The sequence below is a fragment of the Osmerus mordax genome, chromosome 2 (genome assembly GCF_038355195.1).
Source record: "Osmerus mordax isolate fOsmMor3 chromosome 2, fOsmMor3.pri, whole genome shotgun sequence".
Taxonomy (NCBI): domain Eukaryota; kingdom Metazoa; phylum Chordata; class Actinopteri; order Osmeriformes; family Osmeridae; genus Osmerus; species Osmerus mordax.
This window is the reverse complement of record NC_090051.1, coordinates 13490160-13512315: the sequence shown is the minus strand read 5'-3', so window position 1 is coordinate 13512315 and position 22156 is coordinate 13490160. Positions and strand designations below refer to the sequence as shown.

The following is a 22156-nucleotide window of genomic DNA, read 5'->3' as shown; positions in this document are numbered from 1 at the left end:
AGCCACAAGGTAATCCACCCCTCGCCCCAGGGCATGTCAGAGCCAGGGCTGTAGCGCCTCCCGTTCTCCAGGTACAGCTCACTCAGGCTGGGTGTGACCCCACAGAAACTCCCCACTGGTGTGAAGCCCTGTCACTGTGGGAAGATCTTCCAGGAGGATGTAGGAATGAAGAGATGGAAGGGTAGAGGAAGGAGAGATTGTAAGTAGAGGCTGTCCTCGGCAGAGGGAAGATGGACAGGAGGGGCAGAGGGAGGGGACTATCCCTGACTGAGGAGGGATGCGGGACGGTCGGAGGAGAAAGGGGGCTGTTCGTGGTGACAAGAGATGAATGAATGGAAAGAAGGATGAAGGAATGGATGGGGAAGGGCTGTTCCTGGCTGAGGGGGGAGGGAGGAAAGAGGAAGGATGGGGCTGTCTCTGGGTTCGAAAAGCCTCTAATAGAGCCTAATTTCGATGCTAATGATGGTCATGTAGCTCTGATCCTTTTGTATCAGAGATAGCTTTCCACCCCCCGCCCCTTCACCTCCTCTCACACCAGCAATGGCATTACGATTGGGTTAATTATGGAATTGGAGCGCCACATGGAAGCTCCAACCACGTACACACACACACACACACACGCTGCCTCTTTCTGTCTGATCACTGATTGCAGAGCAGCAGAACAGGAAATCAGGGAGGAAAAAACATGGCTCAGATGAGATGACGGTGGTACAGGGTTGAGGATGGACACGGATGATGGGAACCTGATGACCACAGCAACCACAAAAAGTATGGGAAGTAGCCCTTGTATTACATGGGCGTGCCTGTGCGTGCGAGAGCCACAGTACTGAGAGACAGTCAAAGAGAAAGAGAGACAAAGAGATGAGCCAGTTATAAAGGAGACGAGCCAGTTCTATACCATTTTTTGTCCATTTGGCCCAAACCATTTGGCATTGATGGTGCCTTCTGCTACTTATCCCCCTCTCCTTCTATACGACACAGCTCATGAGGAGCACAAGCAGCGAGATTCTCACCCTGAGTTTCAATTACAGTTGCGCACACACACACAGTCTGCAGTAGGAACCGAGAGAAAGAGATGGAGAAAGCGACGAGAAAATATGGTTGTGTCTGCAGATTTGGGGAAGACAAAGAGATTAACTCAAGATTGGATAGCTGAAGGAGTCTGGGAAGGATGGCAGGGTGTGGGTTCAGGGCAATTGGATGTAGGATATGTGCCTATGCAAAATGGAGAGAGGACGTGTCTAGAAAGAGAGAGCGAGAAAGAGGGAATAAGTTAGAGAACGGCAGAGGGTGCAGTAGTGGAGCAATGGGGATGGGCTGACCTTGAGAGAATGTGTTGTTATTAATCAAGGGCCCTCCATGAGGTTATTTAGTTAGACAGAGGCTTTTCATATATATTACATATTGTGTGTTTGTGTGTGTGTGAGTGAGAGAGAGTGGATTGGAGTTCAGACAGCAGACAGCGCTGTGCCTGGGGCACACTACAGGGCACACCATGTGGCATGGTACCGTGGCATGGTTACAGTGACAGGTCCCCGTCACAATAAGAACACAACACTGATAGGCTTCGCACCTCGATGCCATCATGTTGAGGAAGCCTGGCAGCATTTCTGAGAATCTCCCCTAACACTGACTGGGGAAGAGCCCACAGGCAATCTGGGAGTGAGGAAGGAAGGAAACGAAGATTGATAGAGGGATGGGTAGGGAGGGGGGATGAGGTAGGGGTCGGAAAGTGAGAGAGAGAGAGAGAGAGAGAGAGAGAGAGAGAGAGAGAGAGAGAGAGAGAGAGAGAGAGAGTGTGAGAAAGTGAATCAGCAGGAGGAGACTAATGGCAATGGACAGAGAAAATACGTTCTCTGATAAGCAGGGACATCTTGTCACTGTAACAACACAAACAACAGGAAGGGGTCAGGAAGAGACGTTTGAGTAGCATGGAGGAAGTGTGGACACAAGTAAGTTACTGCTGCTGCAGTCTGCTATCCTTCGGAGGTAAACAGAAAGAGAGAGAAAGACAGAGAGAGAGACGGTCACTGAGGGATCAATGACAGATAAGGATGGTTTAGAGGATGGACAACTTCCAGTCTAAGTACATGTGTTTAATCATGTACAGTCTGCTATGTACAGTAGGGAACATTATGAAGGGTGTAATAATGTGGATCTCATAATCATCATCTCACATCCTCCCCATTCCAGCAGAGCCAATAAAATGTGATCGTTAATATCCTATTCCTCAACTACACGCACACACACACACACACACAGATGAAAAAAATCCCAAAACCAGCAGCTCTGCGCAGCATCTTCATTACAAAGATTCAGCACATTGAGTTTGTGTGTGTGTGTGTGTGTGTGTGTGTGTATGAGAGAGGAGAGTGTGTGTGTGTTCTGTACAACTGTCCAACATATGGAGCTCTGGAGGAAATGGAGGAAAAACAGAGACACTCTGGGTCTACAAAAGAGCACACCTCTGGAGAGGACTAGCAATATGCAGCAGCTTGTTATGGTGCTCTGGGGGCTTGGGGGATTGGGAGAAAGCTGGGGTTACGGTAGTGCTCTCAGTACTCATTTTATAGGTTGTATGAGGTTATGCAAACATTATTACCACATCACATGTGTACACCTCCCAATTTTAGCCCTGCCCAGCCTAAACCACGATTAAAGAAACAAAGGAATAGGGACAGACCCAAGAAGGGACTGAGATTAGTGGTTTGGGTCCAGGTCTACCTCCTCTTCATGAACAAGCAGTTGCTTTTAAATGTATAAGCAAGCAAGGCAGATGTCACATAGGCATTCAGACGAATACATGCATAATGAGCAAGAGCCTCTGGAAGCAGGATTTAAAGGCTCTCAATAATAGATTTGGTCAGATGCTGCCGTTCACACTCCACCACACAGCGAGCCTTTCTGCTTCTTTGAGAGAGAACACTGCAAATGCCATTAAACTGTTTACTGTAGCCATGAGTGGTTCAAATATAGAGGGAAAAAAGACAGAGAAAGACAGAGAGAGAAAGACAAAAAAAACTGATGAGATGAGAGATATTTTCAGCCAGAAGGACCTTTCTGAAGCAAACACAGGAACTATGAGATAAACAACATGCTATTGTGTGTGTAGTGGAAACTGACAATAACATGCTGGTTTAAGGACTGAACAATCCTGAAATTGCCGTAACCGATGGCTTCGCCATGATAAGTGATCGTTGCCTCAGGAACTCTTATCTCACGCATCTCGAAGGTAACTGATCAAATAGTCACAGAGATTGGACCAGAAAAGAGCTCTATTTCTTTCTCTTTTATTTGAACTGCAAACTTTATTGCCCAACCAGAGTGAATGATTTGGTCTCACAAGACACATAGGGTCCTTATTCAACCAAGACGATCCTTTTCGCCATCACAAGGAAGTGAGATAGAGCCTTACTCCTCGGTACCATAGTGCCTTAGTGTTAGTTCCAGAGTCTGTTCTGATGCATCAGAAAGCTGGATAAATCATGTTTCCCCAGGGGTGCTCAGAGACAACAAAAGGAATGAGACAGAATGTCTATGTGTGTGTGTGTGTGTGTGTGAGAGAGAAAAAGAGTGTGTTTTCCCTGCTGGTCTGCACGGAAGGTAATCAAAGCAAAAAGCACATAAGAGAAACTAAAGGAGCATTCAGGATGAGAAGTCGATGGTCAAATGCCTCCTGAAGGGTGCAGACAGCCAATCAAGTACAGTTGTCTGTGTGTGTGTGTGTGTGTGTATCTTTGTGTGAGTTAAAGTAAGCCAGATCAACAGAGGTAGCTAGGCCATATGGAAGAGTGTGTGTGTCTGTGTGTGTGACAGACAGATATTGACCAGTAGTCATTGGCCTAATCTCACGGTTGGGCAGGTCCTCCTCCTCACCTGAAAAAACCTCAAAGGAACCCACCCACTCACCCTCTCTATCACACACGCACACGCACACACACACACAAACACACAGAAAAACAAACAGAAAGGAGCCTCCCAGTTAATTCTACACACCATGCTTCCAGAGGTAATCACTGATAAACACCAGTGTGTGTGTGTAGGTGTGTGCATGTGTCACCTCTTGTAAGTAGTGGCAACATATACATGTGCGTGCTTATGACTGTAGGGGAATTAGCAAGAAAAAGAGTGAACCAAGAATGAACATATTCTACCGACTGACCAGCTTGATGTGAGTGTGTGTGCGTGTATGAGAGAAAGAGAGAGAGAAAGAGTGTGCAGAACACTCAACGTCCCATTATTGCTACTCTAATGTGCACAGTGCACAGGGTTGTGAAGGCAGTGGGATTTTGAAAACTACAGACAGAAAGAGTTTGAGGACAGATATCTCTTTTCCTTGATCCTTCTGTCTCTGTCCTCTATGAGTGTCTGTGCCCCCCTCCCTCACACCGCCCCTGCCACACTCTCCCTCTCTTCAACTCTTCTCCCACCTTTTTTGCCCTCCTTCCTGGGGGATTTTAACACTCTATTCACCTGCTCCATTAACAGGTTGCTCTACAAACACCCACACACGTTAAACACAGTAAACACACAACCATCCAGCAATTGGAAGGATCTCAGTAACTCAACCAAAACACAGACCTTTTACATGGAAACCTTTTTCTTTGCTTAAGACCCCAGATACTGAAAGCAATTAGAACTGAGAGAATTCCTCGAAGCTATACAGGATTCATGGTGTGTGTGTGTGTGTGTGTGTGTGTGTAAGGGTATCCTACCAGGCTGTAGAACACTGATCCCCAGCAGGTTGGAGGTGCGGTTGGCGATCTTACTCCAGGTGTCATCATAGTTTCTTCTCCATAGCTGGGCGGAGCATTGATAAGTCCCCGCCTCCCGCCTTCCTGCCCGTGTGATAGACAGGCGGAAGTTGGTATTGGTATGGGAACGGTCCACAGTGGTTCGCGTGCCCAGGCCCAGTAGCTGCTCGCCCCATTGGAGGGTTCCCTCTCGTGTGAAGGTCACCAGGTCACGGAACTCGGTCCCTTCGCCGGCCGAGGCAGGAAGGAAGCGCCAGGTGACGGAGGCAGGCACACGGGGGTTGTGGCGAGGCTTGACAAGGCACTGGAGGTCGAACGATTCACCATAGGTCACGCTGGGCGTTCGTGACGAGGCAGACACAACAAAGGAAGATTCTGTGAAGGCAGGAAGGTGTAGCAAGGTTAGATTAGATTAGAGTTTACAAAGTTTTAGTGTCTAACCAAAGTCAAATAATTATATTTGGCCTCATAAAACACATTAATTAGTTAATTGACTACCATTTTTAAGATAGTAGTCCAAGACGTAATCCCATCACAGGAAAGTGAGATACAGCCTTACTCCTCTTTACCCAGAGTGCATAGGTGTTAGTTCCAGAGTCTGCTCTAATGCACCAGAAAGCTGTCTAGATCCGTGTTGCCTCCCCAGGGGTGGAGAGACAACACAAGGAACACAATTGTCATGTGTGTGAGGCTTAAAATAATGGTGATACACTGGTCAAGACTTAAGGGAGGATTTTCCTTGACTGACTGACAGACTCAGTCTCTCTCTCTCTCTCTCTCTCTCTCTCTCTCTCTCTCTCTCTCTCTCTCTCTCTCTCTCTCTCCTCTCTCCTCTCTCCTCTCTCCTCTCTCCTCTCTCCTCTCTCTCCTCTCTCTCTTCTCTCTCCTCTCTCTCCTCTCTCTCTCGACCCTGACGTCCTTCAGGGTATATAATCAATGGTTTTATGTCTGGAGCACCGGACGCTGCTGGGAGTGCCACCACAGGCCATAACTCTTCATCACACTAAAACTATCTCCCTCCATCTCTCCTTCAACCCATCCCTCCGTATCTCCTTCAATCCATCCATCTCTTCTCTCCCTCCATCTCTCCTTCAGCCCATCTCCCTCTCCCACTTCCCATAAGTGTCCCTCTCTGTACGTCTGTACTGAGGAACAGAACCTGACAGGGATCTTGTTTCAGACCTTGTGAGGCTTTGTGCACGTATGAGTAACTGTGTATGAGAGGAGACATACATGAAATGAGGATATACAGAAATGTTTTTCTGATCAATATACATACTCAATATGACGTAGATGGAGGAAGGCGACACAAAACCCCAGCAGGGGGCCCCTCAACCCTCCCAGCTCTCTTTGTCCCTTCTCTCAATGTCTCTGTCTCCATCCCTTACTCCAAAACACTCTCACAATAACAGCACTCTCCATCATACTGTATTTACATAATGTAGCTGTTGTTGCTCTGTCTCAACAAATGGCCACATAGAAGCTGATGTCTTGTCTTCCCTACTTCCCAGTGGCATGCTACAGGGCCAAATCCCGGCAAAGAGTATGTGTGTGTGTGTGCGCGTGTGTGTGTGTGTGTGTGAGGGCTGAGCTGAGCTCTTGGCTTTTTAGCCCTTCAAAGTACAGCTTCAGTGACTTCCCCAGCATGTTCATTGCTGTTCAGCTGTGTGTGTAGCTGAACTCGGCTTTACATGAGGAGCATCCAGCTTGCTCTGACAGACAGCAGCCACATAACTGCTAAACACATTTTACTACATTGGCATTCTGAAAATTTGTGTTAGTTTTTGTTCAAGTGTGAATGTGTGCAGCGGTAAAAGAGAGTGCTCGAATGAGTACACCTTGTACACGCTTTATTTTGGTTAATCTGTCCAATATTATTCAGCGTTCTTGAGTGTTCTTGTTTGTTCTGTTAGGATAAAGACATTGTGTTGGCACATTCCCTCTGAAGACCCTATGAATTAACCATGCCGTTCTCGCTCTCTCTGTCTCCCTCCCTTGGTACACCGCTCTCTTTTTCCCTCGCTTTCTTTCTCTCTCTTCATCACACCTTTACTGCCACTGTGAAAACGTGAAATCCTACTGAGACCGCATGGGAGGGTGCACGTGTGGGTCTTCGTGTGGACCTACCGACAGTCTTGACGGTGACGCTCTTGGTGGCAGACTTCTCTCCTATCTTCTCCCAACTCAGTTCTGGTTCGGTCCCGGTCTGAAGCCACTCCGACACCGAGCAGCGGTACTGACCCTCATCCCCGGGCCCGGCGTTGTACAGAGACAGGATGAAGGTGGCAGGACGGACGCGCTCAACCCGCACCTCCCCGTAGCTGGCTCGCTCCATGTACCGAGGGCCGGGTCGGACGCTGCCGTCCTGGTCCACTGTGGCCAGGTCCTGGGCAGGTTCAGAGCTCGACTGGTCGGTCCACTGCCAGCCCATGGAGAGAGGGCCGGTGTAGGAGCGGGCAGTACAGGTGAACTGGACCACGCCCCCCTCCTGAACTTCGGAGGAGTTTGTGGACAAGGAGATGGTGATGTTGCTTTCTGAGGGAGGAAGAGATAGGGGAATGGGTGGAGGAGAAAGACAGGGAGAGAAGTTGGATGGATGGAATGGAGGGAGACGGTGAATGGGAGGAAACAAGGAGAGGGGTGGAGGGTGGAGATGTGGAGTAAAGGGGAAGAAGTAAGGGATGATGAATATACGGTAGAGAATTAATGCAGAAATGTTGCTTATGATCTGTAATATGAATAATAATCATTCAGACACTTTTATCCAAAACAACAAACAGCACAGAATATGATCCTGTAAACCTCTTCGTCTGAATTCAACTGCCCTAACCACAGGACTACACCTTCCCCTTGATACATAATTATCTTCTTTGTCTGTAATATAATTGCAATGCATTTATTCAGCACATGCTGGTTAATGGCCTTATGGGCCAGATCAATTTTGAAGAGAGGGATGGATGTACGAAAGAAAGAAAGTATAAGGGTCAAGAGTAGAAACTGGAGAGGAAACCAATGTACTTCGATGTACATTTATGAGATATTTAACAATATGAAGAACCAACCGACTGACAGAACCTGAGGCAGACCAGCAGGTCATGCATGTTTCTGACGGGGACTGACTGTCTGCAGAGATCAGTCAACCCATACTGTCTCCAGGCACTGACAGCTGAGCAGACAGACAGCTGTGCAGGCAAACAGCTGTGCAGACAGGCAGCTGTGCAGACCGACGGAGAGAGTTAAGGTTCTCCTGACACCTGCAGAAGAATGAGCTGGTGTACACTAGCTTAAATGTCCGACTCAACATAGCAGGGATCGGACCCAGGAGAGGAGAAGAGAATAGCAGAGGAGAAAGAAAGAGAAGGGAAAGGGGTGAAGACAGGAACGGACAGGCCCCTAATAGCCTCTCTAACCCACCCCTACCCTTATTCTCCCTCTCTCTCTTTGTTCAGGGTGTGATAGAAGAGGGGTTCACAGTGAAACCTTCGGTAACTAGACACGGCTCTCCCCTAAAATACAGAGTAAAGCTTCCTTTAAGCTCTTTCACACCGCACTGAACAAAAGGACGTCCCTCTCTTTCTCCCCTTCCTCTTTCCTCCTCTCATCCCTCGCTCGGAGTCTCATCTGATTCATTTCATGTCTCCCTGCAAGTTAAATACTTTATACTACCTGCTCTCGTCTCACTCTATAGTGGCGTTTTTCTCTCTCCTCGCCTTCTTCAATCTCTGTTTTTCTCTTTTTCAGTCCCTTTTTCAGTCTTCTCGTTTCAACTCGAATTTCGCTCCCTCTCTCCATCCCTCCCTCCCTCCCTCGTCCTCCCTCTGTTTGGGATTCACAGCAGTGTGCGAGGGGCTTTACGTGCAGCTCAAGATAAACTCATCCATCAGGTTTGGTGTGTCAACTCTGTTTTACATCTCTCTCTTCTCCTCCAACCAGCCCTGTCCAACCCCACACCTCACTCCCCATCTCCCCTGTTCGTCTCCTCCCAAAATTTCGGTCTAAACCTACAGCACCAACTCTAACAGACTCAACCTACAAGACCGTCGCTTTCTGTAATCATAGTTATTAGACATTCACAGGACCATATTAAACAGCTGTTATGGGACAGTCAGGCTCTTTGTTAGACAAACACATGGTTCGCCAGGAATTCCAGAGGCGGGGGCATTGTTGGGTCTGGTGGTGTGGTAGGGCTGGTAGGGAGGGGTAGAGATGGGTGTGGGGCAGGGGAGATAGAGGTGGGGGTGTTTTGGAGGGGTTGCCTTATGGGTCTTTGTTAGGGAAGACCAACACCGCCCCAGAAAGTGACCAAAAGAGAGACCTACACTACAGTCTCTCTGGGACTCGGAGATAGCAGGAACTAGGTACTAATGGGGAGAGAGGAGCAGAGAGAGAAAGAGAGAGATTGGATAGCTGTAGACAACAGAGAGTGTAGTGAGAGATTATGCAGTAGCATTGAAGCCTTTATAGGAAATTAGTTTCAATCATCTCCTAGTCTCTCCACGCCCTACTGGAAACATCGCATTGCCCAGCTGGGGCCTTTCTGACCCAGCAGAACACATTAATTTAGCCTGGGGATCCATTAGCTTGCCCTGGAGAGTAAGGCCTCATTCTCTGCTTTTCTCACTTCTCTACGCTCTCATTTCACGGCTGTTAGCTCTGCCTCTGCCAGCCATTGCTACTTTCCATCTCTCTCCCTCCATTATCCTGGCCCCAGCCCCTGGCTCATCCAGAGAAGAGGAGAACATAATAGAGCATTACCAACCTTTGGCCCTATACACACAAAGGAGGGCAGAACAGAGGAGTACAAAGAGAGATCGCATCACTATCACCAGCAAACTGAAATAAAGACAGATTCTTTATTGTGACAGAGAGCGATAAAGGAGGAGAGAGAGGTACAGAGCGATGAGAGAGCGAGAAAACAAGCGAGTGAGAGAAGTGGTGATAAAACTTAAAACAGAGTTTGTTTTAACCAATGCATCAATGAGGCACAGTGTAACAGTCAGACGGGCAGAGGCTAGGTTGCTACCACAGAGTCCAATAGGAGGCTTCTACTCACGGAGGGGCTGGACGGTGATCTGTACATTACGGGACCTCTTGCTGCGGTCGATAAAATCTCCTGTCGGTGTCCTCTCCCTCTCGATGACACGGCAGAGGTACTTCCCAGCATCCTCGGGGCGAAGGCGCTGCAGCTTCAGCAGGTGCACGTTGGGAGCCTCTTTGCGGATGGTCATGTGACCGGCGGCCTCACGAGCCACATAGTTGGGCCCCAGGACAGGCACGGCGCTGGGTCCGATGAGGGCAAGCGGCGAGCTGCTGAACACCCAGGACACGGAGAAGAAGCGCTCGGCAACGCTTTGGGCCTCTATGGTGCAGCGCAGCTCCAGGGGCTCACCTGCTGTGAAGGAGCGACGCTCCACATTCACCTGGATGCTGAAGTCACGGTCTGTTGGTGAGGAGAGAAGAGAAAGGGGAGGATAAGAGAGGGGTCAGAGAGGGTTAAGAGAAGGGGCAAGGGAGAAGAGGAGTGGAGGGAGAAAGTCAAAATAGAGAACTATTTTGTAGGAGAAAACTTTCCTTGTTAAATCCTTTATATTACCAAAAGCAGTTCATTATTCATATTGAAATCGGTTCCATAATTTATTATGAAATAAAATAACTATGAGTTAAAAGAACATCATGTTTCTCTAGCTGAACGTGCATGGCTGTGCTCCTCACCAGTCAAATGAACTAATGAAATATTCCTGACATAAATATGCAAAATATTCAATAATATCCATGGCCAAGGGGTTTTAGTGAGGATTTTAAGGTAAACCTTCCCCTCCAAAACATAGCTCCTTCCTCTCCCCTTGATTTGACCTCTCTAAGAACACACATCTTATTATGATTCAAAAGCAGTCTTAAAAGACCACCTCCTCTCCCTGCAGATGCCTCTCATGAATGCTGTTATTTACAGTATTAATATGCTCAAGAGGAGCGGCATCTGTGTGTGTGTGCTTGGTGTGTGATAGGGATGTGCATCTCCACCACTGAGGCCGATGTAACACACATGTTGATGCACTCCGAACAATCCGATACTGTAAAGATACATATGAAGTAACTATTCTCGCGACACAATATGATTTCACCCATTTTGTGAGGCAGTGCGATTCAACACGATTTCATTCAACCCAATGCAATTGAACATGGTACGATGCGACTCAATATTCAATATGGTACAGAAGGAAAGTTTTGAAAAGTTGCAAATTGAATTTCTTCAGTTCTTCTCCAGCAGAACACAAATCATCATTTTGCTCATAAAGAGTGCTTTTCTTCTTCACATATTTGTTTCTCTAGTGTGTACTTCTTGCAAATTGCATGCAAATTGTCCCCCTTTTTATTTCAACTGAAGTGTCGCCAACCATTTGATTTGTAGCAATTCCGTGGAACGTGTAGCTCTTTTGTTCTCCATGATAATCTGTGGCCTGGATACGCCTCGAATTTGTGCAAGACTTGGCCAAGAGATTTGATGAGAATTGACCACTGACAGCTGTGGGAACGAGAGAGGGGTCTTGAGAAACAGTTTAGAGAGGAGAAATATAACCTGCAGTGCCTGTGGTATACTGTATATTCCAGACTGTGACTGACTGATTGCTAGTTCTTCTAAATAAACTGATTTTGTGTGCTTTCTATTGTGCAGTTCCCAAACCAGACCATATAGTTACACTGAAATAAGTGGAAATGTCAGTCTATTAAATGTATAATTAAATGGTATAATTTGTTAAAGTTTCTCCTCTAAACGTGTCCAAATGTAGTGGGATTATTATAATCTTTGGAGATGTGTAATCTACAAATCTAAATCATGGAAAGAGAAATTAATCTAGTTAGGTATGGAAGGCCATTAGCGCATTTAATGCATGTTAACACATAATTTCTATTTTTACAGCGGGCCTGACCGGAGACGCACATCTTCTCGGAAAGCAATCAAAGCCCTGCTGTTGTTACCTTGTAATGTCTGTAGAGGAGTTGAGGTGTGAGAACCATCAAGCAGACTTGAAGACTTCACCCCGCATGTCTAGTCTTTAGCATAAGAGTCGTGGCAGGGGTGCCTCCCAGCCTACACTATTCATTCCTGTATTTAAAAAAATATGAAAATAGCCCTGTACCGACATCACCTGAACTCCTTTCCAACAGTTCTCAAATACCTAGTGCAATCGGATTTCATTGGAGTGTAATTTTAAGTGTATTTGGCTAAGACATGGCTCACCTTATGTGCTTGCAGTTAACTTGACCATGATGATACTGTTTATCCTGATTTCAATATCAATTTCAATCATTTCCAAATCTGTGTCTGCTTGTAATGTTACCAATCCAACCACTAGGCATCACTATGCACATTTACAAGTTTTTCCATCAATTACAGTAATGCTTTGATAGTGGGATACATATGAATCACAATATTTCTTTTTTTTCTTTATTTTGTCAATAGATTTTATTTCACCCCATTTCTTGGGGCTCATAGAGATGTTGCAATAAACTATGACAGGAAAAGCAGCACTCTACTCAACAATGTTATGGAGAGATTTTGTCTGAAATACTCTCAGTTCTATGTATACTAAACAAATGAGTTAGTAGTGGGCCATAAATGGCAATGATCCTGAATCTTGAACAACGACATGGAAGTATTCAAGCTGGCTCACTTTCGCCGTCTCAGGCATGCGCAAAGTTTTAGTTCAGCGACCGATATGAAGGGGGAAAGTTTATCAGTGTCTACTTGTATGAATGTATGTATGAAACGAACAGGGAGGAGATTGAGATGGTAAACTTGTACAAGTTCCGGGGAGTGCACATAAACAGTAAACTACACCGCCAACACTGAGGCCCTCTATCGGGCAGAACAGAGCAGACTGTTCTTTCTTAGGAGGCTTGGGTCCTTTGGCGTGTGCAGCAGGCCATTGGAGTTCTACCAGCCTGTGGAAGCCAACACACTGTCCGTTGCTGCAGGGTACTAGGGAGGAGTTGCAAGGTTGGGGAGCATGGTAGTGCATTTCCATTGTGGCACCCGTCTCGTTCTGAATTCTATGAACTCTATTCAAAATACACCAAACAGTCAACACTGCAAGTCCTTGGGGCCTGAGCAAGACACCTGCCTCCTTGCAACTTTAACTAACCAGAGTTCATTCCAAATTGTCTCCAATGCACACTTTTTAAATCGGGGCAATTGCTTTGTGAATTTAAATGCCGGTGTACCGATGCAAATGCGTGAATCTTACCACCCCTAGTGTGTGTAGCCCTGTAGGCATGGAGAGTGTGTGTGTTTTCTCTACCAGAGACTGAAGTGCCTGCCCCAGGCTATAATTACAAACACCGTAAACTGACTGCCTGGTGTGGAAAAGTTCAAAGCCTGCCATGGCAATGGTCAAACTTTACCTACAGGGGCGCAAAAGGGATGTGGGAAAGGAGCCATGTTACTCACACACAACCCCCCCCCACACACACACACACACGCAGCAAGCCTTATAATAACACCCATCACAGAAAAAGTAGATCTTGCTCGTGCTCTCACGCATGCACACACACAGACACTCACACAGGTCAGCAGGAACAGAGCAGAAACCCAGTTGCCAAAACAAAGGCCAGTGGCGGCCCGTCCTGTACTGTCCAATGGACCGGCAGGAGATCGTATTGTGACATCTAAGCTTGTCTGAGGGCCTGGGGGCTGTAGGACTGTGTGTGTTCAAGTTAGCGTTTGTGCACGTATTCATGCAAGATTGTTTTTCAGGGTCTAAGCTGAAGGAGCTCTGACCTATTTCGACAAGGACATGCAGTCTCAACTCTCCCAGAAGCCACAGAGAGCTGATGAAAATGGATGGAGAGAGAGAGAGAAGGAAATAAAAATACATGTAGACAGAGCGAGAGGTGGAGAGTGAGACCTGATTAGGATTATGTTCAAATTAAAACCTGCAGAGAGAGACAGAGAACAGTTGATGAGATGCAGTGAAAGATGAGAGCTAGTGGGAGGGAGGGAGGTAGGTTGATGAAGGATAGTTAATAGAGGTGTATTATTGTCCATGAGCCAGACCTATGGGTATCATCTGGGTGAGCAAACTCTTGTTGCCATTTTCTTCTTCCTACATTTGTCCCTACCTATGCATGGGAGTAGTCGTTTCATTTTGATTATTCATGTACTGTACTCCATGACAAATGTCTATTAGATTTCCTTTATCAGTGGTTTTACCAGCAGCAGCGTTAATACCAATCTATTTCATATGCACCTCAATTTATGAATGAGAGTGAGGAAAGAGAACCAGAGAGAAAAATAATATACAACACAACTTTACAGACAGAAATATATACACGATCAGCCATAAGTTAACATTATGACCATCTGCCTAATATTGTGTAGGTCTCCCCCTTTTGCCGCCAAAACAGCCCTGACCCGTTGAGGCATGGACTCCACTAGACCTCTGAAGGTGTGCTGTGGTATCTGGCACCAAAACGTTAGCAGCAGTCGTAGGTCCTGTAAGTTGTGAGGTGGGGCCTCCATGAATCAGACTTGTTTGTCCAGCACATCCCACAGATGCTCGATTGGATTGAGATCTGGGGAATTTTTTAGACCAAGTCAACGCCTTGAGCTCGTGTTCCTCAAACCATTCCTGAACCATTTTTGCTTCGTGCCATCGTGCATTATCCTGATGCAAGATGCCACTGTCATCAGGGAATACCGTTCCCATGAAAGGGTTTACATGGTCTGTAACAATGCTTAAGTAGGTGGTACGTGTTCACATGTAATTCATTCACATGAATGGCAGGACCCAAGGTTTCCCTGCAGAACGTTGCCCAAGCGTCACACTGCCTTCGCTGGCTTGCCTTCTTCCCATAGTGCATCCTGGCACCATGTGTTCCCCAGGTAAGCGAAGCACACGCACCCCGCCATCCACGTGGCATAAAAGAAAATGTGATTCATCCGACCAGGTCACCTTCTTCCATTGCTCCATGGTCCAGTTCTGATGCTCTGTAAGCACTTTGGGCAGTGGAGAGGGGCCAGCAGGGCCCAGACTGGTTTGCAGCTAGGCAGTACGCAACAAACTGCAATACACTATGTGTTCTCACACCTTTCTATCAGAACCAGCATTTTCTAGAACCTTTTTGGCGCAATTGCAGCTACAGTAGCTTGTCTGTTGGTTCGGACCCTGTCCGCCTTTGTTCCCCACGTGCATCAATGAGCCTCGGCCGCCCGTGACCCTGTCACCAGTGCACGCTCATCCTTCCTTGGACCACTTTTGATAGGTACTGACCACTGCAGACCGGGCAAGAGCTGCCCTTTTGGAGATGCTCTGATCCAGTCGTCTAGCCGCCACAATTTGGTCCTTGTCAAAGTTGCTCAAATCCTTTCGCTTGCCCATTTTTCCCGCTCTTAACACATCAACTTTGAGGACAAAATGTTCACTTTCATGCTTAATATATCCCACTCACTGACAGATGCCATGAAAACAATATAATCAGTGTTATTCACTTCACCTGTCAGTGGTCATAATGTTATGGCTGATCAGTGTACATTAACATGTGGTCGTAACACAAGCACACAAACATATATGCAACACTTGAAGACACGACAAGCAGAGACACTTGCATGCACAAATATACTGACATCTATCACAGACACCCTCTCTCTCTCGCTCTCTGTTCCTCATTCACACACACACACTCTCACAAACACTGTTCCTGTTGTCACGCTACAACACTCTCATTCATTATAGATTATAGGAGAGCATGGTAGTGATGGGGGACTGATAACAAGGCAGAGAGAGAAGAGCTAGCATGCACGCGTCTGTGTAAGTGTCTTCATATTTACCCCCCCCCCCCCCACCACCACCACCACCACCACCACCTTCTGGCTCTGTAGTTCTCTATAACCCTCTTTCATCTCTTCCGTCTGATTTCCTTTTTCTCTCTCCCTCTCCCTGATCAGAATCGGCTGAGAGATTGCCTTTGGTTCAGGGCCTGCTGTTCTTTCTGAGGTGAACACTAGCTAGCTGAGTTGACTGAGTTCCAAATACTCAGGCACCACACATATGCCTGTGTTCTTGAGAGTCTTAGCAGAGTCTTTTGTACAGTTTTATGCAATACAGGTGTTTGTTATGGCGTTTGTGCGAGTATGTAAGTGTGTCCTTGTCCAGTGGGTAAGAAGTTGGCAGCTTATTTCCAGATCATTATCATAAGCTGATTCACCCTACTTCTCTCCAACCCTCACTCTCTCTTGCTCTTTCCACCATTCCCTCCCTATCTCTAACCCTTTTTATACAGAGCTCCCTATTGGCATAAATAAGACCCATAACTATGCTGGCTTTGCTTGATTACACTGAACCAAAGTCAGCATAATGCCGCACCATGTGTGCTTTTAAATTGCGTGCCAGCGTTCCGGAATCAGAGGCATGACGTCACATCGAGTGGGTGTAGTTCCGCCATGCCGGCTCTCCCTTTTACACAGAGATCAATTCAGCTCTGTGACTACCTCCGCTGCCGGCTTATTGCCGGTACAACAGTGATATCTCGTTCCGTGTTTGTACCACTTATACATTACTGCGAGGCAAGTTAAAGGCACGGCATTCCCACCTTGAACATGCTGCATAATAGATAAATAAATATGGGTGGTGTGTGTCCTCCCACCATCTCTCTCTTCCTCTCCTTCATTCCTCCAGTCGTCCCTTGTTACTGACTCTAATAGAGACAAGCTTTAATCTGTGAGCAAGAAGCTGGGAGACGAGGAGGCGTTTCACCCCTGACCTGCAGGTTAAACAGCTGCAGGATATGATGATTGTTTGCGCGCGCGCGCACGCACAAACACAGGCTTTGTACAGGAAACCCACTCACAGATTCACATGTGCGCACACAAAACAAGGGGTGGTCTGTGGGGGTTTGGTTAAGTCCTCGTTAGTACTGTAATGAGCTTAGTGTGAGATGGAGATCATTACTCGGAGACCAAGTGTGTTGTGCGTGTTGTGTGTGTTTGTGTCGGGAGGGTGGTCTTTTGCCTTTGTGACCCTAAAAGTAGCCGCGTGACAGGCAAGGCTTCTTCTCACTCTCCCTCCCAGATCTACCCCCTCTGACCAGTGGTATGGAATATATCTGTGTGTGACTCCCTACTCACTAGTGGTGTGGAATACATAACAGTGTATGAGTCTCCTTCTCCATAGTAAGCTGGACGCATAGTGTGTGTGGGTGTGTGTGTGTGTGTGTGTGTGTGTGTGTGTGTGTGTGTGTGTGTGTGTGTGTGTGTGTGTGTGTGTGTGTGTGTGTGTGTGTGTGTGTGAGAGAGAGAGAGAGAGTTACCAGTGGGTTGGATGCGTAGCTGTGTCTTCTCCCCCTGTTTGCGGGTCATGGCAAACCAGCTTCCATCTGGGTCCTGTATCCACTCAGACGCCTGGCAGTACAACAGGCCCTGGTCCACTGGCTGCAGCATGTGAATGGTCAGCCTGTATGCAGTGGCGCTGGTCTTGTCCAATCGCAGGTCCCCGGAAGCCATCCTCTGCCTGTAAGGCCCTCCCGAGCGCAGCACGAAATCCCGTGATAAGGTGATCAGCTCTTGGGATGGAGCCGCCGCATCCTCGGTTGAGCGTAGGTACCAGCCCACCGACAGGTGTGTGTGCTGGGCGGTTGTCTTGGAGACCTCGCAGGTGAGCTGGAGGGTGTTGCCTTCTACCTCTGAGAGGGTCTGGGCTGCCGCGGTAACGGACAGGGAGTCGGGGATGACTGCAGATGGAGGAGAGAGAAACAGAGAAACGGGTGAGTTCAAAAAGACATGACCACAGTGCAAGTGATTCTGTTCCTGTTCAAGCACCTCCAGATCCCAGATCTGACATGACAGGATAGATAACAGCTTTGTCGAGGCTGGACCTCAAGGAGGTAGAAAGAACCTCAACGGTTAGCGTTGTTTGCTCCTCCACTATCTCCAACTGTGTTTGGACCTCGTCGACACCGGTCTCTCTAATAACCCTGGAGCTGACCCCTGCCCAAACTGCCCAACACCATACCACTACGAAGGCTCTGCTAATTAAAAACTCTTGTCTTCACCATCCAATCCCTTGTTTACTTTTGTTATCTCTGTTTGTGCTGCAGTATTGTATTGAGCCTGTGGTCTGCACATGGTCTCCTCTGCATCACCAACCGTCTCTAGAGGAGGATCCCTCACTGAAATACTCCTTCAATGTTTCTTTTGAGAGTTTAGGTTGGTTAAAGGTGCAGATCTATGGCCATCTGTGAAGCCCTATGAGACAGTTCTCGTATAAAGGGCTATTTATGATGTTATTGGATGTTTACCGAGGGGTGTTAATGTAATGTATTACGGCAGGTACAAACCCAGGATATTGTTGAAACAGGTAGAACGCTCGCATTACATCCACCCCCTGTAACCACCACACACAGACCCCCCCCCCCACCCCTTGCTTTTCTCAGTCTAAAAAAACAGAGCACCTTCACACAATGGACAACTCCTATCAACACTCTCTCTACACATCTTTCACCTTTCTCTCCTTTCCCCATCCATTTTCACCCCCACCCCTGAAGATTGAGAAGATCACATGTTCTAAATATACAGGCAATGATCTTATGACCACGAGAGGACATGTGTCATCTAATTATCTATGGCTGTAAAACCAGAAGGAAGATGGAGTGAGTGGAGAGAGAAGGGGGGGAGGAGGGAGAGATGATGAAAAGAAAAATAGAATGTAAGACAGGGGGGAACAGAGGGACGAGGACAGCAGAACACAAGATTAATAGAAAGGGTCCGAGAAAAGAGAGAAAGGAAAGTGTAAACGAGAGGAGAGAATGAGGACAGAAACGTGTCAGCCCCACACAGCTCTAAACACATTGTGGTTGCTCGGGAGACGAGGTTACGCTGACTACAAGACTATTCCGTGAGGGAGCATGATGACATGTACCACATTTTCTCTATGTGTGTGTGTGCGTGCGAGCCCGCTGAACATCTGCCTGCCTGGCTGTGTCTTTGACTCATTTCCTTTGTGTGTATTATCTCATTAGGAAGTGGCCCATCACTGGACTGGCCAGAGACTGGGGCTCGGATGTGGTTCACTTTTAATGAAGGGGACCACAGTCTGGCTGGCGGGTGACTCACAGGCACATGCAGTTGTGAACACGCATGTAGAACAGACAGCGTGTATAAAGGCATCAACGGTAGAGACACAACAGGCAGCCTTTCATCCATCATGCCTTTCTGTAACACTGTGCTGAGCTCTGTCTACATGCTGGGAATTGGAAGTGCTTTGTCTAGATGTGTGTGTGTGCATGTGTGTGTGTGTGTGTTTGTTTGTGTGTTAGCCTACAGAAGCTCTTAGATGATTGTAAAGGATTCTATTGACACAGCAGTATGTCTAAGGCCACATTGCGTCAATTCCGAAGTCAGCTGGTTAGCACTTTGGACAGATGCTAAAAACAGCGGGAGTCCATGGTGAGCATGTACGTGCATGCATTTGTGTGTCTGTGTGTGTGCACGCGCTTGTGAGCAACATGAAGAGATAGCGGGAGCAGAAAAGAGACAGCTAGTAAGATAAGGGAACAAAGACAGAGATCAGGGAGAAGAGATCGAAAAGGAGGAGGATGACATCAGGTTAGGTCTGCTTAACAAGCTACACTCAATAACGAGACACATGAAAAGGAAGGGAGGAGAAGAGGGGGAGGAGGGGCGAGGCAAGGAGGAGAGGGGAGACAAGAAAAGGACAGGAGGAGGGAGGAGCAAAGCAAAGGAGAGGTGAGGTGAGGCATGGAGGCCAGGGGGAGAAGAGTTGACCATGTTGAGTGTGAGGGACCAAACAGTCGTAGGTGGAATGCGGCAAATGATGGGTTTATTTCCCCAAACAATGCACATGCATGGGAGCAGAGCGGGTCTGCATAAGAGAACTCTCCTCTCTAATGAGACAAAATGAGGGTATTTATACAGGCTGGCCAAACCACAAGAGACATGGGGAAAGACAAACATTAAACCCTAAATTACATTTACCATTTATCTTAATTTAACTAATACAATTTGCATCCTCCTTCCCATGTATAACAACAGTAAGTTGACATTAGACAGTCCGCAAACTGCTTAGTTTACAACTTAACACAGGCTCATTCCCCACCCCGCTTTCAATTTTCCTCTGACCAAAATCAGGTAGTGTGCAATGCTCTGGATCAACAAACAAACATGTAAGACAAAAATATATTAAGAAACAGATCCAAACCAGTGTATAGTGTCATTATTTGGTTTGTATATGTGCATAATGTATGTCAGCGTTGCATAGGGCCAAAATAATAGCAGAGAGTAACATTTGGGGAAGTTGTGCGGATGTCACATTGGGATTCAGTCTAGATGAAGGCAAGCAGTTCAGTGTGAGACTCGGTGTTCTTTTACAGACCGACGGGAGTGGCAAGGCAGACATATTCTGACAGCAGCAGGAGGGAAAGGGGGCTTACAGGCGTGACAAAGGTTTTACTTAGAGTATGAAGAGGCTGTGAAAGGTGGTCCTGTCAGAGGAGTGGAGATGAGATGAGATTAGGGACACTAAGAGAAGATGCGTGAAAGGGAGGAGTGGTCAGGGGAAGGAAAGAGATCCAGGCTCGTGCTGCGAGAGGAGAGGTGAGAAGACGAGAGAGGGCATGGGACAAAAGAGACGGCAGAGGGCAAAGGAGAGAAGAGGGAGTGGGGGGGGGGGAGAAATACTGTCTCACTGCTGTTAGAGAGGAGAGGAAAGAGGGAAGAGTAGAGGAGAGGGGGAGTGGGAGTGGGAGGAGATTATGGAATCTAAAGCCCCTTTTACAACGCCTGTTCAAGATAGGAATGTTGTGCCTTTATGCCTCCTCACAGGTCTGTAGAAAAGCTACGAAAACGGAATGCCGGGTCATTTTTGTCCCTGCAATAAGCCAGCAATGGAGGTAGTCACAGAGCTGATTCGAAGTCTGTGTAAAAGAGAGAACCGGCATGGAGGGACTATGCACAATATACAACAACGTTGAAGTTGCACCTCTGATCACGGTTCTGGCTTTGTTTGTTTCAATGTAAACGAGCAATGCCGGCGTAATGACGGGACTACTTTACGGCAATATTAAGGGGTTTCTGTATGAAAAGGAGCTTAAGAGAAGATGGTTCACTGCTGTTGCCATAACAACACACCTACGCAACAGCTTGCTGTTGTAATTACGACCCTCCTACACAACACTGCCCCCCCCACCCCATGTCACAACATTACTGTAACATCTCTATACATCTCTGCTCCCCTTCTGCCCCACCATCTTTACAACTGAAAGTTAGAGTGATTGTGGTCAACCTTGTCAAAAGTAAGTCATGTCTGTTTCGTCGTCTGACTGAACAGCTGGTGGGGCCTTCAGCTGACCTTAGGAGTCCTTATATAGAACATTGCACATCACCTATAGGTTAGTTGACAGAGGTACTGCAGAAGAGTACTGCACTCTGGTGGTTCTACGGTCAAAATGGTCAGTGTGATTCACAATAAAAGTTAAGAAATAAATACAAATAAAATACAGCAAGTCGGTATGTGTGTGTGTGCGTAAGAGAGAGAGAGAGAGACAGGTCAGATATCTGACATCCTGTTTACTGTGTCGCCATAAGAACTCCTGCTCCGTTTGGGTCGCCGCCGTTTGAACATGCCCTCGGTACTCCTGAGCACACACACACAGTTGCACACACACACGAAAAAAGAGGGAGCACAAAATGAGCCAATGCAGACCCAAAGAATGCGCGAGTGGGTATGCATGCAAGGAATGGTCCTTTGGTGGCACGAGAGAGCAATTGGCAGTAATTGCACAGTGGAAAATAAAGAGATCTGCTGAGAAAAAAAGCAGTGGGCGATACCCTCTCAGAGAGTGTGCGATACTATCTGATTAGTACTATCAAAGTGTGGCGGTATGCCCGTGAATCTAAGTAGCTTAGCATTTTACATGATGTCATCTACTGTTCAGTGAAACCTCCCCCAAAAAATTTGTACTACCAAAACCGTTCTTCTGAAGGAAAGTATTTTGTCTGTCTGTCTGTCTCTCCCTCCATCTCTAAAAGGCTGATGATGAGTAGGAGAAAAGAGTGAATAAGCCCTCTAGAGAGAGTGAGGGAGGACGAAGAGGAAGAGGGAGAGGAGGATGACACATACTCCCACTGTTTGTGTCTCTCTACCTCCTTCCCTCTCCATCCCTCTCCATCTCTCCCTCCCCCCACACAGCAGGGAGGCATCTATAATACAACGCACACAGCCATATGAGCCTTTCTCCCAGCCATGCCTCTGATACTCTATATCTGTGTGTGTGTGTGTGTGTGTGTGTGTGTGTGTGTGTGTGTGTGTGTGTGTGTGTGTGTGTGTGTGTACATGTGTGCCTGCTTAAGATGCAGTGAACAGCTCCACATTCTGCACGTTTCCATGTGT

The 22156-nt window shown here is 47.2% G+C and overlaps 1 protein-coding gene across 1 annotated transcript in view; it reads right to left on the bottom strand.

Moving 5' to 3' along the window:
• igsf3 (immunoglobulin superfamily, member 3) overlaps nt 1-22156 on the bottom strand; it is a 64811-nt gene that overhangs the window by 20979 nt on the left and 21676 nt on the right. Inside the window, exons 3-6 of the mRNA XM_067228646.1 lie at nt 17061-17480; nt 9808-10194; nt 6882-7289; nt 4716-5129 (exon numbers count right to left, since the gene is read on the bottom strand). Coding sequence (XP_067084747.1) covers nt 4716-5129; nt 6882-7289; nt 9808-10194; nt 17061-17480 — 1629 coding nt within the window. The remainder of the gene's footprint in view (nt 1-4715; nt 5130-6881; nt 7290-9807; nt 10195-17060; nt 17481-22156) is intronic.